Below are 17,440 nucleotides of genomic sequence, written 5' to 3'. Positions count from 1 at the left end.
TTATAGCCAAGTTAGGCAAGACTGGGTAAGCTCATGAGTTCTTCACAGACCCCTATAATCAGATATAAATTGGACACTAAAACTTTAAACATAGAAGCAAGTAAATGAACTACAAAAAAAAAATACTAAAACCTTTCAGAGGAAGATAGCAGGACCCAGCATCTTTTGCATTATCTATAATAGAAATTGTACTTAACAGACATGTAAAGAAATGGAAAAATCTAAACTATACTTATAAGAAAGGGAACTGTGAATAAAAATAGCTCTAATATGACTCCTTTAATAATTTATTAGAGAAAATTATTTGAGAAGGCAATATAGATATGCTCACATATTTAAAGAAAAAGCAAAGGGAAGTTTGGGGTATTTTTCTATAGACAGGAAGTCATCAAACAAAACAAAAGAAAAGCCAAGTAATCAAACACAAAACTGAGATTCCAAGACACAATAATAAAGTTCAACAGTTGATCAGAATGGCAAAAGGAAAAGACTGTGAGCCTGGATATAGAGCAATAGAAACCAACCCATCTAAGATGTAGGAGAGAGCTGGGGAAACTGGACAGACTGACAGAGAACTTTAGACAAAGTCCCCAGATTGATGCCTAAGTGGTGGAGAGTTAGGAAGAAAAGAACAGTAAAAAGGAAAATATATACTTCAAATTAACCTCAATTGGACTCTATGATATTAGATAAAAAGAGAAGTGGGGAGAAGGATTTGGATCAGAGAGGAATTGGGGAGAGGGGTGGGGAGTTGATATACTAAAAAACACATTGTATGAAATTACCAAAGATTTGGTGATTAAAAATTTAGAAAGCACTTAACTGAAAATTTCTTCAAAATTGGGAAAAAAAAAGTCAACTCACAGGATTGAACATCCTCAGTTGAGTTGAATGCCAAAAATTGCAAAATTGAGCCATGCTGAATCTCCAGGGTGAGGTGGAAATCCAGACAGTAAGAAACAGGGAAAATCAACATATTCTATAATACAAACAATGCTATCGACCACCAAATGGCTGACATAAACTCACAGGGGTTGGGACAGCATGCACTAAGCCTGTTCAAGCCCCAGGCAGAACAAGCCCCAAACTCAGTTATAGCCATGGGGTTATTGGCGCTTCTGGGAGATAGACAGTTTTCCCTAAGAGTATATAGCCCCTACTAAATACACTCCACAGAAAGGCTACATACCCAAGAATATTTGGACAATGCAAGTTGAAAATATAATTTTAAAAAGATACAAATTTGGGTGGGTAGAGAGTGGGGTAGAGATTGGGGTCGGGGTAGAGTCATTTCTAAATGGGGTATCTTCATCAAATCCTCGCCTCAGTGTTCGGGGAACTCCGAAGAAGAGACGGCAGAAAGATTGTAAGAGCCAGAGGGGACTGAAGATGACAGGAAGCAGAGCTTCCAAACATTTACAGGACTGACACCTATGAACCCACAGAGACTGTGGAAGCATGCACAAGGCTTGCACAGGTTCACACCAGATGGAGTCTCTGTGCTGAGCGGGGGGGGGGGGGGGGGGAATGGATGCAGGACCTCATCCCTAGCCCAGACGCTGTCTCCAGGAGCTTGCAAATAACTTACTAAGGGGATATTAGTTTTCCCCAGTGAAGTCTCACTGGAGGTACACCTAGATGGCCAAATGGCATTTCTGCAGACCTTTGGTCATATCACTTTGTTTGGGTTTCTGTTTGGGGGAGAGGTTGTCTTACCAGTCTTTGGCTTGTATATTATGTTCCTGATTTTGTGGTTTTATTGGTGTGTGTGTGTGTGTGTGTGTGTGTGTGTGTGTGTGAAAGAGAGAGACAGAGACAGAGACAGAGACAGAGACAGAGACAGTGACAGAGAGAGACAGAGAGACAGAGAGTTTCTTGTTCTTTCTCTTGTTTATTCTGGTTTGTTTTCTCTTTTTGTTTATTTTTTTTAGAAAGAGAAGTAAGTTACAGACTTGGGTGGACGGAGAGGATCTGGGAAGAGTCGAAGAAGGCGGAACTGATCAGAATATACTGTTTGCAAAAGTTGTTTTCAATAAAAAAGTAGTATAGCTACATTAATACCTACTATTAGGAATCTATATGTAGACTTTAAGCTAAAGACATAAAAAAAAAAACCCAAAACCCTAATATGCAACAGATGGCAGAGATTGAAGACTCATGCAATAAAAAACAAACAAACAAACAAACAAGTAAATCTGAACAAAAATAAAGAAAAGAAAACATGGTTTGGAGAAAATGTTCATAAATCACCGCGAGCACTATAACATGGAATAAGCATTTTGCAAGGCTTAAAGGGTTCCTTAATTAAGTGAAAATTTATCAAATAATACAATATTACTCTTTTTTATATTCCCCAAAAGTTATACATATATTTGTCCACGAGAAGACATGGGCATGTCTTGTCTTAGCAACTTCCTGAGTGGAAGGAGCCAGAGCTAGAAGCAAATATTACATCATTCCATAGATGTAAACACTTGTGACTGATTTCTAACTTACAGTGATAGAAATCAGATGACTTTGTTACAAGACTATCTCTCTTTCTCTCTGTCTGTCTGAGTATATGTGCACATGCAAGCATGTGTGTACGCGTGCATAGGATCCAATAGTGTATGCAGGATCTAATAGCATCTTTGTGTGTGTGCATGATAAAGAAATGTTTTATGTTTGACTTGTGGGGTAGATACATAGGGGTTTATATTTCAAACCTTCTGAGCTAAACATGTAAAATATATGCAGTTTACAGTATTTAAATCATAAGTCAGTAATTTGAACTTCAAAGTACAAATTAGATTGAAGTGTCCTGAACTTAGCCAGGCATAACTCAGACACAAAGTTGCCTGTGCCTCTCATCCAAATTGTTGAATTGCAAGGAAAGAGATAACCCGTCCCTTCCCTTTCACCCTAAACACATAGCATAGGGCAGGAGAGCAGAGCTACACACATACTTGGGGGAGTTTGTGATGAATCATAGCACCTGCCTCAGGTCTTCAACTATCCATTTATGATTGGTCCACACTAGCAATGATGAGAGACATTTTCAACAGAGCTAGGGCCTTTGTCCTGCTCACACTTTTCTTTAAGCTGGTCCTAAAAGGTGTGATGGACCGCAGTTCTTAGATACAGTGTATTTTCTGACTCTTCTTGTGTCTTTTCTGTACCTTAAAAGTTATCATCACTGATGGCCTCATGGGCTGGAGTGTGCGAGGGTGGGGCGGAGAGCCCCTCTATGTCCAGTGTGGGCACTGAAGCTGCTGGGCTTTCTCAAGCTGACTACTCTCCATTGGGAACAATTGTAAACTCTTTTAGACATTGCCTTCCATATCCTTTAACTTTCCAGGGCTTTGGTCTCTCTCAACACTCCTTTTCCAAAGCCAGGCACGCACCAGTCCACATCCAACTTTGATCTCTATGTATCTGACTCTACATGGTAAAAGAAAATACCAGAGTTGAATTGAGACACACATCAGAACAGAGAACTAAGAGGACTTTACAGGGAGTTCAAAACAGAAATGCTCTCAACTCGGTCCAACCAGCAATACAGAGAATCAGAATAAATGAAGTAGAAAAACAAGCTAAATAAAATAATAATAATAATAATAATAATAATAATAATAATAATAATAATAATAAATTGTGTTTTATAACATTGGGAAGTCTCTCTAGTATAAAATACAATGTCAAAAGGAGTTAGTAAAAAAAAATCTGATTACATAGAGTATACAGTATGTGCTCAAGAGAGAATGATAAATAAAAGTTGCATACCTGTGGATTAATCAAGAAATAACAGGATAGTAAAATAAAAATCAATGTGAAGAGGCAGTGCCAGCTACTGGAAACCTCACATTTAAGATTTTTAAAAGGTCTCATTCGTTTAAGAAGTGCACTTTAATAATAAAATGCGTACTTTATTGCAAATATGAAATAGCATTATGACATACCCATGGCGAATGACAGATATATATATTTTATATATATATATATAAAAACTGTCAAGAATTCTATATGCAAGGGGACAAGAGGGTCCTATAAAAATTCAGTAGGAGATTTCACTGTCTCCTGCTGTAGCACTAATTAGTAATTCAGAAATGGTCCTTTTGTAGCAAGGATTTAGGAGAATAGATTTTATTATACAGAGCTTGTGTGTGTGTGTGTGTGTGTGTGTGTGTGTGTGTGTGTGTGTGCCTAAGTATGCATTGCCTATGGAGGCCCAGAGTTAATGTGGGGACATTTCCTTGATGGATCCCCTATCTTATTCTGGTAGGTGGAGTCTCTCAGTTGAACCAAAAGCTTTCTGATTCAGTGAGTCTAACTGGTCAGCTTGCTCCCAATAGGCCCTTGTCTCCATTGCCATGTCAGTAGGCAAACAAGCTCACCTGCCATTTATACAATTCTCACTAGTACGGAAAGTGGTTTGTCTATCTCCTGCAGCCCAATATATACTTTGAAAAATCAACTTACTGATGGTAACTGTAGTTGCTACCTGTGATTCCAATAGTAGAAGCCCTCTTAGGCAGGATGATAATGAACAAGAAGGCATCCTGAACTACATAGTGAGGCTGTTATAAATGGCAGGAAGAGATGCTTACCATCATCTATTCATATTTAAAACAGACACTATCTTTATTCCAGCTGTTCTTCCAAATAAACACCACTGAGATGATTTTGTTGTCTTGATCTCTTGGGTAGAAACAAATAAAAATAAATAAGGAACACATAAGAGACTAGTTCAACAAGTCACTTTTCCATGGTGCTATGATGCTATGCTACATGAAAAATACAGTGGATTTCAATTTCTGATTTAAAAGGAATTCAATCAGATATCATTGAGTAAGAAAGAATATAGGGAGAGTCATACAATATTTTTTATCCTTTATGTCTCTTATAATTACCTGTGTGAATGAATACCTTCATATATGTGTGTGTGTGTGTGTGTGTGTGTGTGTGTGTGTGCGTGTGTACCTGGAGTATGAAATACAGGATAGCAAATATAACATGGCTTACATGAGCAGGTGGAGTTAGGAATTCCTTGGCTATGGTATAAACTTGGTTACAATATGACAGACACCAAGGGAAAAGAATTCAGCTTAAGGGGATTGACACATTCATGTCTTAGAAACATGACTAACTTCTCATTGAATTAAAAATAGAAGTTTAGGTGAAAGTATATGCTGTGGTTGTATTTAAGCTAAAAGTATCTGTCTATTAACATTTATCTATCTATATTTTCTAGCTATTATCTATCATCTATCTATATATCTTTTATATATTTTCTAAGCTTTTTATAAGTTCTTATATGTCAATGCTATAAGATTACATCGCTGGAAAAGTGAAAAATCTTGATAATATATTTTTGTCACCTTTTTGTTTTTAATTCTAGGGAATATTTCTAATAAAACTGACTCCTGCCCTAGGGGTTGTGATCTGTGCCTCTTCAAAGAAGCCCGTGACTTGCAAGCTATGGTAAGAGGAAGGCTGGTCCTAGAAAGACCATGAAAATAATAATTACTGGTTATTAGCTATGATTTCTTAAAATGTATTTCCAGGTTGAGAGTAATTTGTTCTTCAAACTGGTTTTGAAGTGTGGGATATGACAAAGCATCTAATGCCTGACAAATCTATAGCGCCCGTAAAGTTTTATCACATCCCACTCAGACTTCTTTATGCTATTGGCAAGTTTAGTTTAAATTAAGCTGTCTAGGTGACTTTCCATCTTGAGAGGACAATTAGAAAATGTGTTAATCACGCTGTGTTTCTAAAACAACAGACACTATTTAAACCGGTCTAGAACCGGTTTATACGGATTTTTCAATTATGCTTAGGAAAACTGATGCAGATACATAGATTCTCCTTCCCTGCTTTGAGTGATCTTAACAAGGGGCAGTTGTCGGGAGAAAAATGGCTATGGACATTCTAGGACATCAGTCTTTTAAAGCCTTCCCAGGGTTTCTAATACTTACTGTTAACAACAAACTTTGCAATTAGGAGAAAGGAGAAAAGATGGACGTGAATAAAATTAGTATAAAAAGCCCAAAATTATTATAAAAACTGTTTTATGAGTTTGCAGATTCAATTAAGCAGTTTCCTTCTTTCTTTTCTTCCTTCTTTTTCCTCCCTCCCTCCTTCCCTCCCTTCCCTCTTTTTTCTTCCTTCCTTTCCTTTCCTGCTTTCTCTCCCCTCTCTCCCCCTCCCTCCTTGTTCCTTCTTTCTTTTCATGGTAAGAAATGAAGCAGAGGCCTTGCTTCCAGCAGGTGTGCACTGTGCTGTTCAGCTCTGTACCGTTCATCTCTATGCACAGTCCTTTCTCACACTTTGTTTTGAGACAAGGGCTCACTAAGTTACCTAGATAGGCTTCAAATTTGCAGTCCTCCTGCCTCAACCCTCTTCACAATGAACTACTATTCGGACACACCAGACTCCTAAGTAGGCCTGCATTTCGACTTCGTGTTTGAAATTCCAGTTGATATTCATTGAGCGGCTATGGAGGAATAAGGCTTACCCTGAACTTTGGAAGAGAAACACTGGTTCTTCAAATATCAAACGTCAGAGAACCATTTGCACATGTGGTTCTGGAAAGATGGGGGTGCTGACTAGCCTATGCTAGGAAGAAAAAGAAGCCCAATGGAGTTGGTTGCTGGATGGAGTCTGACAAGTTTAAACCTGAACTATGAAGTGCAAGATCCTTTGTGGGGCAGTGAAAGGCAGCCTGTTTTGGTTGAGTGAGGCTTGCTCCAGAGACCCAATAGAACACTCTAAACGGGACAGAACAGTGAGCCACGTTCCCAAAGACAAGTGCCTGACACCAGAGCCCCCAACTCTATAATTCTGTGACTATTGGTCATGCAGATAAAGTCCCAAGCCCCTGACATTCTGGCTAGACTCCACCCCCAGTTACCTGACAATAGCCAGGTATGCTCCTCCCCACAGTTACCCTGCAACTACAAGATAGCCCAGCCCACTATAAAAGGGCCTGCTCAGGACCTCCTAGCTCTCTTAAGCTCTCACCTTTCTTACTCTCATCTCTAGCTCTCCTTCTCTCCCTCCTTTCCCTCTTCTCTCCACATGGCCGGGCTCCCTCTTTCTACCTTTTCTCTTTCTCCCTGCTTTTCTACAATAAATCTCTAAAACCATAGACTGTCTCTGCTCATCAGGGCCCACTGTGCTTGAACGATGGGATAGGCTTCCCCCTAAAGAGCTGTGTCTAACCTCCCGCTGGAAGGCCTTCCTGCGCTCTAGCCAGGATGGGACCAAGGACTCTCACCCAAGTGGGAACCCCCCCCCCCCCGTCCTCTCTTCCCTTTGGCCCTGGGGATAACAGAGCTGCCCCAGGGGCCTCCACTTTGTTCTTAGCTCTTCCACAGTGCCAGCGTTGTCTGGGATGCCCAAGACTGAGAACCTGTTATCTCTGGCCTCAGTGAGGCCCAGAGACCTAGGACTGCCCCCTGTCCACCCCCTGGCAGGTTGGGTTCAGTGACTGCCCACCCAGGGCCCTGTGGAAAGCATGCGGCGGCAGTCCTCCCTCTGGCGGGACATGGGTTTTCTCCCACTCCCTTTATTTCCCCATGCCTGGTACCTTACAATTCTTTACCTCTCTTGTAACCATCTTTGTTCAACACATTGATGTGGATTTGAAAAGGAGAAGCAGTACTCATGTTATATGATGTTAAATTTAGGCTGACAATTTGAAGCCGATATATATATATATATATATATATATATATATATATATATGCATGTGTGTGTATACATATATGGATGGTATTAGCAGCAACAACAGAAACAAGGGCATGTCATGTTAATTTGCTTTGATTCCTATGTGCACCTGGCATTTTTGTTGTCCATGGCTTGCAATTCTGTGATCTTATTAACACAGGCCTCAGCCTCAAATGTTCTTCTCCTGCCTGCTGTCAAAAAAAAAAAAAAAAAAAAAGCACACTGCTAAGGCAAGCGTTGCTCTCACTGGCAAGGTGCTTTTCCTAGCTGTCTTCTGATCTTCCCAGGCCAGTTCAAAAGCATCTGTAATCCTCAGGATTCCGTTTTCAGACGCTGTTTCCTCTTTCCGGGCCCTCCTCCTTTGATGAGAACAATCCCTTGCTCATTATCTAGCCAGATGGGCAGGTGAACATCTTCCCTACACATCATGCTCAAAGCCCCTGCAAGGTGTCCGGGATATAGGGCTGCTGCTGACTAGGGCCTCACTGTGCTGACCCAGTAAGACTTCTCTACAGAGCTATGTCCCTGCTCTCTCTCTCCACTGGGATCCCCATGTCTTCACCCCTCTGAACTTGTTTTTTGACTGGAGATGCAAATAGACCTAGAGGTCATGAGCTCAGATGACCTTCCTCTATTCTTCAAAACTTTCTAAATGTCTGCCATTGATGTACCAGAGAGAGGGTTACACAACCCCTTGATCACTTATGCCACACCATCCGGTGCAGATTTGCTTATCTATTAATATTATAAAACATCAGAGGACTGGAGAGATAGCTCAAGGGTTAAGAGGATGTACTTCTCTTGCAAGGGATCCGAGTTCCATTCTAGGACCTGTATCAGGTGGTTTACAACTGTCTGTAACTCAGGCCCCGGGAATCTAACAGCTTTGTCCTCATGCACACCTGCACTCAAATGTGCACATACTCATATTCAGACACACACATTTAGGCAGAATTAAAAACAGAATGAAATTAAAAAAATAAAACATTTGTGAGCTAGGTCCTCACTCCTAAGAACTACATAAATAATAATTATACTATAAATGTATTATAACAGTATATATACTAAGTATATGATACAATATTGTTTTTAAAATGTAAATACACACTATTATATACAATATTTAAATATATTTATCATTTTATGTACACATGTCTATGATTTCTATTTATAAAGAAAATCATAATAGGTTATAATATAATTATGAGTATAAGTAAGTCTGAGTTGACTTTTAGTAAACCAAGATATGATCTGTGTAAAACAAGTGTCTCTATTTCTAAGACTAAGCCTTTGGTCCACGGGCCATGTACACCTGTACTCGGCAAGCATAGCAAGGACATGCGTGTACATCTTCTATTGATAGTCTGTTTAGTTTCTCATGGGAACTATGCATTTCAGTTTCTAAAACCTCTCAAGACACATTTTTGAAGTATATTTAGTATATAAACTAAGATGTTTATTCTTTAAAGAAAATATAAAGGTTTAGGAGACTTTCTTGAGTTTCAGAATTTGTCCATATTTTTTCTTTATGACTTAACAGCTGGAGGTGACATTCATTATTGCTATTTGTAATGTGGGTGAAATGACCTAACAATCACTTCTTGAGCATCTAGCATGGTCTTGTTATCATGCTACGTGATGGGAAAGACCCAATGAGATATGCTGAAGCCCACCTTTGTCAGGTTTAGTTGAGAAACAGGATAGATATTCATAGACTAACCAAATAGAAAGCAATACCAATGGTCTCTAGCTTAAACTACCTGAATTTTCATGGGACAAGGTGGCCAGTGGGTAAGCCTAGTCAATACAATAGCTATTGGCATCTACTTCAGGTTTTGTTTATTTTTATTTATTACATTTATGTATATGAGTGTTCCCTGCATGTATGTCTTTGAACTATGTGCATGCTCGGTACCCTTAGGATCCTTTAGGACTAGGGTCACATACAGAAGCTTGTCAGCTGCCAAGGGGCTGCTGGGAATCAAACCCAGGTCTTCTGGAAGAGCAGTGGCTCTTAGCCACTGAGTTCTCTCTCCAGGTCCTGTTTCAGCTTTCTATCAAGGAAGATAGACTAAAACATGAAACCCATAAAGAAGTAGAATCAACTTATAATTTAAACGGCTACAAAGACATGTGGGACGATTCAAAGATCTCATATATTCCCCGAGAATTTTGACACTCTTCACCTCCCGTAGCAATGAGGAAATTAAGAACACCAGTGTGAATAATCTGATCAGAATGATTTTCATTGTTTGAAGAGCTCTACAGGCTAAGAAAGATAAAAAGGACCACAATAAAAAGTATTTCAAATTCATGGCTGTCATAACCGGATTTTGTTCTTAAAGTAATCAAACCAATCAATTCCATATAAAAGAAATAAGGCTCGTGGGGTTCACTGGGGATTTGATGACATATTGGCTCCACCTGGGTTTCTATGGCCTTCCTGGTTACTGCAACCTGCCGACTCAAAGCCGAACTTGGCAATCGCAAAATAAACTCTGAGCTATGCTGAAACTTGGATCAGCAGAGATCAAGGAATTTCAAACAACTGGCCCCTAACAAATGACAACAGAAAGCATGAGGAAGAGAAAGGGTTTTAAGGCAGCTGTTATAAATTCAACACCCAGTGTTTGACTGTTCTGGGCTCATATCCTTCAAACTACTTTTTTTAACTGGTCTTTGTATTACAATCTTCCAGGAGACGGCCATACATGATACAGTTAAAACTAGAGGTGTTTTGATGGAAGCAGAAGAGAGGGCCCTGCTGGCTTTCCTGCTTTTACTCCCCCACTCTCTACCAGCTCAGGGCTCCCAAATATCATAGGTTAGATGACAGGTCTCTATGTACAGCATCATGTCACATGATTCTTTCAAATGCTAATAAATTAGATTCACAGACACTGTGCAAGTGCTGAGCTTAAGGTTACACTGATGAAAGTCCTAGGTTAGGGACCCAGAGGTTAACAGTGGCAAAGCTAGTACGCAATGGTCTGCTAGAGCATGGAGTAGAAGTGGGCAGAATCTTAAGGACTCACCAAATCCTTGTCTCCTGTTTTTGGAATCCAGCTACCTACTTCATCTCTACACCTGGCTATTTAAATCTCCTTTCAAATGTCTTTTGCTAAGAATTGATATAAGTTACATTTTGTCACTGGGAGCCAAAATCCTGATTGAGTGGCATAGCATAATCATGGTTACATTTACTGTTTAGTTGCAAGAACAGTTATAGATGCCCTTTAGTGTGCTTTAACACCGCCAATACCCCAGGTTCTTATAGTTGTGCAGAGAAGAGTTTATGAGAGAATGCCAAGTAGGAAGTAATGCAAGAAATATCACTAACGTATTTTGTAATTGGTGGTTCTATAGGTCATCTGGGAGAAATGTAGGTGAACATTTTAACTACTATTAATAAAATACCTCATTTGTTTTTATTTATTAACTTTCCTAACAAGGGGAATAGTTTGGCTGCTCAATCTGTGAAGGAAAGATCTACTGTGTGGAGACCTGAAGATCCTGAAGACTATCCGGGGGATGTGTCTTACCTAGAGGAACTGGAGAAATATCAGTTTTCCGTTTGGTGAGTGACTGTGTTCTGCGTTTTAATTTTTTTTTATTTAACTTACTTGACTCCAAAAAGTTTTTGCAGTATTCTCTTTTATTTATTTAGTCCACACACAAAAAAATAATGACATACTCATTGTACACTATAGTATACCCACCCTGTCTTGGAGATATTCACAGTTCATGAGGGATGCGGATGTGTACACGAGTATGTTGTGGATGGTTTAAAACATGTTTTTACAAAAAAGATAATGATCTAATTGACTAGAGAACAAAGACAAGGTCTCTGAGAAAGTTGGAGCCAGGTCTTAAAGAGGAGCCTGTGATACGGGAAGAGTGGTGGTAAGGTGGAGGTAGAAATGGTAGGGTAAAGGCGGAAACTGAAGCCTGAGCTGCATGTAGCTGGGTGTGCAGGCTGAAAGCTTCTGCTCACCTATCATCCGGGAAGACCTTAACTCTTGTTCTTTATTATTCCCCTCATGCTTGTGGTTGTATTTGTACAAACACACGTAACACATGAAACAAGATCAGGGTAGTAGAGGAAACACATCACATTCTAGTGACAGGTTCATCTAAGAACCACTGCAGCCATGGGGCAGAGGCAGTGCGCTTGCTAAGGAGAAGAAAGAGACAGCAGAGACAGGTCATGTGTTCCCATCATCGCTTCTCTGCCTGCTCCAAGGTCTTTTCCTTGAATGGCTTCCCATTGGGCAATCTATCTGCCTGTGGTCTATTTATCAAGGTTTATACTCACACTTCAAGTCAGAGATACTGGCCTGAGGCTATAACATTAACTTTAATTGCAGCATTGAATCATGTGTTCTGTAATGCCTGCTCACATTCCCTTGATTTTCGAGCCCTAAACCCATTTACCCACGCTTTCTAAAAGCAACAAGGCTATGGTCTCCTGGCTTATGAGTACATTGTTTTCTTCTGTATGAAGGCGCTAATTCCCATTTTAGTATCTGTGCTGTAGAAGTGAAACTTGGGCTTCACCTCTATGGATTCACATTCACACATACCTCCCTGAGCAGCTCCATTCAGGCAATCCCACCCATGTACTCATTTCCTGCCTTCGTAGTCTTTTATTTTTCCTTCCTACAACCTTTGTACAAGCCTTTGTCTCCATATAACCTATAATTGGCATGCCTGAAAAATCTAGCATCCAGGTCTGATGACAGACCAAGACCGAGCTGGACACCCTAGGTTCTAACTACAGAAATATCTAAATGAATAGCTGAACTAGGAAAATTGCTGTCTTGAGTAGTCCTGTTTGTATAGCACCGCCCCCCCCCCACCCCCCACACACAGCAGCTATGTCTTCTCTTACTCTACTTTTTAAAAGGAAACCTTTTAAGTTTCATTGCTCCCCAACACCTAGACCATGGTCTTGGTTTCAAATTACCTCGGCTCTAGTTCCAGTATAAAGCACCCACCTTCTGCTTGATGATGCCAGTTTCTAGTAGTCACAGAAGCGATACCTACGTTTGAGTTTTGTGTCTCATTTTTAGTCCTTCCTTATCTGAGCGACTTGATTTTCACATGTTTTGGGAACTACTTTCTGCTTACTGTAAATTTGGCTGAAAGCAGAAAGCATTAACCATGCCACCATTTGAAAGGTATGTTCCTTTGAAATTTCCTCCAGTCTATATATCAATCTATTAGTGTTTAATTCAGCCCCACTCAGATGTTCAGAACTAGAGCAGAGCCTAGCTAGAGTCTTTGCCAGAATGTAACATTAATGGCCTGAAATCTAATTTCTGGTAGAGTCCTTGTTCCTATCTGAGACCCTGTGAGTGCAATCTTCATCACCTCCTTTCTGACTGCATTCCAGTCTCGCAGACTTTCACCAGAATAGTTCATTAAGCTCAGCTTTAGCGCCCTAATACTTCCCCAGACCAGAGCTGTCAACTCTTCCACATTTTCCCTCTAAGCTAGCTCCAAATGCTTACAAAGAACATGGTCAGATGTGCCCCAGCAGCAATCTCACATCTTAGCACCAGTTTTCAGCATTTAGGTGTTTTCTTTTTGCTGTGACAAAATATCTGATGGAAGAGACTTAGGAGAGACGGGTTTGCTTTGCTTCGTGCACCATGATGGAGAAGGTATGGCAGAGAGGCTTGGCTGTCAACAGACAATGTGTGCTGTATTTCCGCCCTCAGCAGTCCTATCAAGCAGCATCAAACTCAGACCAGAAACAGATGTGACCTTCAAGGATCGCTCCAGAGATGAACAGCTGCCCCTGAGTTACGTATCCCAAAGATTTCACAGTCCCCCTAAACCTTGCCATCGTGTAGTCATACATGAGCTTATGGAGCGACAGCATTGTTATCCAGACCTAAGGATCTTACTGATCAGGTTCTAAGCTGTAACTCTAAGGCAGGATCAGGGAGTGGTGCCACAGCTACCCAGTGGAGTCCTGTTCTTTCTCTACGGTTGTTAATAGAGCATTAACTTTAGGACACTTTGCATTTGCCTCTCTTACCAACTAGCCATCTTACAGATTTTCATTATGAGTGCTATATTCTGACTTGCAGAAGATTTAATAACTTGTAACCCCCACGTTGTTTACTCACAGTTTTTGAGAGCTGTGGATTCAGGCAGGACACATCGTTAAAAATGCTATCTAATGGTTCAAAATAAGTCCCAGGGCCAGCCAGAGGGTAAGGATTATATCTCCTGACGCAAGAATTGGAAAGGTGCCTTGGCAAGCAGGCTAGGTTGGCAAGGAAGATACTATACAGCTGTCTTGAAGACATGGTCTAATGCATTCTGCTTTCCTAGGTGGGAAGCCCCTTTACTGGGGGTCAGTAGTTGTTTCTAGAGTCACACCTACAGGGACAATACAGAAACACGTTGGCTTTGCAGATAGATTAAGCTGGATGTGAAATCCAGTCCTGCCACCACTGTGGATACTACAATGGACAGTGCATTTAGCCCTTTTACTGCTATTTTCTCTTTTCTCAAGCACATGTGATAACTCACCCCATCTCCATCCTTTCAGTGGCGTTGAGAGTTGAATGATAATATACATGAAGACTGGTGCATGCAGAGTTTTAATAAAGGAAGCTATTGTCAGGAGCATTTTACAGAAAGGTTCTATCTTATCTGTAAGTTAAAATCGAGGACTGTTAATGCTAAAAGCTTAGTCACTAGATTGTGAGACTCAAGAGATGGAATGATAGCCCCTCAGGAGATGAGCCCAGTGGGAGGGAGTTAGGTCACTAGATGCATGCCTTTAAAGCGAAGGCCCATGCAACTGTGAACTATAAGCTTTGGAACCATAAGCCCACACAACCTATTTTTTTTCTTTGAAGATACTTAACTCAGGCAATTTATCACAGTGACCAAATGCTGACTAACAAAAGGGTGGCGGAGGTTATTCAATACAGCTTGTCATTGTCCACAACATCTTCCTTTTTGTTTATCAGACAGACTAAGCACTGGGTGACATGAGGGCTTTTGTGTTCCATGCCTCCTTCATCTGGAATGTTCACCTTCCTGCTATAGTTAGCTAGGACTTTCGACAGATCTCACCATGAGTGTCATTTTCCAGGACAAGCTATGCCTGACGATGAGTCATAAAAGTCGAGTCTACTTCAGCTCTGGTTATTTTCCTTCTTATCACTGTTTCCTTTACATAGTTACTGTAGTTTAAAACAAAAATTCCAGCATATTTGCTCATTTCTGCTTTCTCACCTTATAGAGAAGCTGCAGACAGAAGTACCTCTGAGCCGCTTCCAGCTAGGTCTTCAGGCCCAAGACCTACAGTACCTGCTCTAGAACTTGACCTCATCAGCTCATGCATGTCAAGCAAACAAACAGAAAGTTAATCAGTGAACATGTTTTTCTCTCACCCTCTCACCCTATTATCTGTTACACAAATGAATTTACTACCAATCATTTTCTTCTCTTGAAACTGTTGCCATTTAGGGGGCAGTGGTATGGAAGCCTTCGTACATTTTGGCTTTAACCAGAGATAAGGATTTAGGCGGTTGCTGCACAACTTTAAAACTTCTGTTCCCACTGGTCTGAGTTACCATCTGAACAGTTTCTATAATTTTGTTTTTAATTAGAGCTAGTAAGTCATGGGCGAGTGAAGCCCCTGCCTAAATCCTCTCCAAATCCTCCTAAGATGCATTTAGCATAGAACACTGAGCTACCAGGCTTCAAAGCTAAACACCATACCAAGTGAGTAGTGTATGCTTGCTCCAGAAAGTTGGAATGATGGTTTTCCCTCTGTGTGCCTTGGTGCCTCTTTTTTTTCAACATGGGGAGACTTTAACTAGTCAAATGTAAATTTCATTCATAGAAGCCCGTCATTCCCATGGAATTTAAACACTGTTGGGCTTTTCTCTCCCAGCCAACAAGATATTCAATTATTTGTTTGTGATTGTGGAAGAGGGAGGATACTGTGATTGTTTGTCCCCTCAGATGGCCAGAAGAGTCCTGGAAGCCTGATGCGAATCCTTGGGGACACTCCTAGAAGGAGTTGTACCTCACTGTCCTCCAGTGCACAAAGCCTGTGCCACATTATATTTACATTGTTCTCCTTCATGTACATATTCATGTGATAGCGTGGCCATTTTGTACTTATAATTTAGATTCTATAAGATTGCCAAAAGACCCCCGATACCTTTGTCACCTGCAAATATTTAATAATTACCACTAGAACTGACATATGAGCAACGATCTCAAAATTCCGCTATTTCCAGAGGAAAATTTTGTACACTTAAAGGCATCCTGGGCTAAGGTCTCTTCCATGGCTGTTTGTCAAAAGGCTGAGAATTGTCAGGTACTATTTGTTCCTACTGGCCATCTTTCCCTCCAGGACTGTCATCGTCTTCTGAAAATAGACCTCTCCATCCCCATACCTACATAATGAAGGCTTGGTTGTCATGGGCAATGCTCCTGTGACCATGTGATTTGTTGTGGGATTGGCAGGTCATCTGAAGAAGGATTCCAGACTTTGGCCCAATGTTTTATTTTGTTATTTAGACATCCATCCTTCTTCTCAAGATGTTGAGATGGCAACCCCTTCAGTGGCCACCCTCTCCTTTTTGTTCAGAGTTACCATTATAAATAGTTTGAAACTAAAGGATGTAAGTCTTTCATCAGTTGTTATACATCTTAAGTCTAGGTGACATACTTAAAATAAGGATAAAAAAGTCTAATAATAGAGTGGGTGGTAGAAGTTACATGATAGCTATGGGCTCACAAGAATGAAATGATATGAATCAAGGAAAACCATATAGACCCATTCACAATCTTCTGGGCTTCTTTTGATGTTTGCAGTTTCGTGCAGGAAGCAATGGTCAAAAAATATTAAATGCAACTTTCTATAAATAGACAATGCATATGTTCTTAATTGTATGCAGTTCAGAGGAGCATGATGTAATCTTGCACCATCTCTGTGTGTCCAGCCCAAGCTATGAATCATTGCTTGGATTGTCATTTCCAACCTAAGAGTACCACCCTTTCTTAGTTACTTTGCAAGCTCAGTCACCAGATTGATTGTCACAGGATCACAGGGTGTATGTTCAAGTAATCTTTGCACACTGGCCTAAGAGTACATGTGGTGCCTGTCACCTCTGCTGTCTTGTCACATTAGCATTGCACAGTCTGGCATTACCATCAGAAGAATGAGCTTAAGGTCCTATAAGATATTTGGAAATAAAGGCTATCTCCCCCACCCCCCTGCCCCGTATCTTTACTATAGTATCTTCCTATAATTGGTCTACTCTGCTATTAGACAGTTTTTAATGCCTTGCTGTTCTTAATATATGCATTTAACTTGACCATGGGTAAGTATGTAAAGGAAAAACATAATATACAGAATTTGGTTGCACCCATGGCTTCAGACAACTACTGGTGTTGATGGGTTGTCTTACAATTTTCCCCTACAGAAAAGGAGAAGTCTCATTTTATTTTAGGTCAAAAAAGACATTGTCCACTAGGACGCTTTAATTTAATTTTTTTTTTCCTCTGAAACCAGGGACTTTGGGGAGAAAGCGTATAATGTCCATTTAGTTAATTACATAAATAACCACTCATTTGGCCGTTTAAACACAGCCATGGAATTCCATTGCCTGAGGAGCAAATTGGGTTCTGGGCTTTCTAATGCAGCACCTTAATCTTTGTGCAGTGATTTGTCTGAACAAGGAAGCCA

General features: G+C 40.4%; 1 protein-coding gene across 1 annotated transcript in view; it reads left to right on the top strand.

Annotated features, from left to right (window-relative positions):
- Positions 1 to 17,440, top strand: part of Ofcc1 (orofacial cleft 1 candidate 1) — a 286,130-nt gene that overhangs the window by 133,978 nt on the left and 134,712 nt on the right. The window contains exons 11-12 of the mRNA NM_172143.2: positions 5,378 to 5,460; positions 11,163 to 11,287. Of these exons, the coding sequence (NP_742155.2) occupies positions 5,378 to 5,460; positions 11,163 to 11,287 (208 nt within the window). The remainder of the gene's footprint in view (positions 1 to 5,377; positions 5,461 to 11,162; positions 11,288 to 17,440) is intronic.

Source organism: Mus musculus, chromosome 13, assembly GCF_000001635.26.
Source record: "Mus musculus strain C57BL/6J chromosome 13, GRCm38.p6 C57BL/6J".
Taxonomy (NCBI): domain Eukaryota; kingdom Metazoa; phylum Chordata; class Mammalia; order Rodentia; family Muridae; genus Mus; species Mus musculus.
Note: the sequence above shows the minus strand (reverse complement) of the source record. Positions and strands in the feature narration are given on the sequence as shown.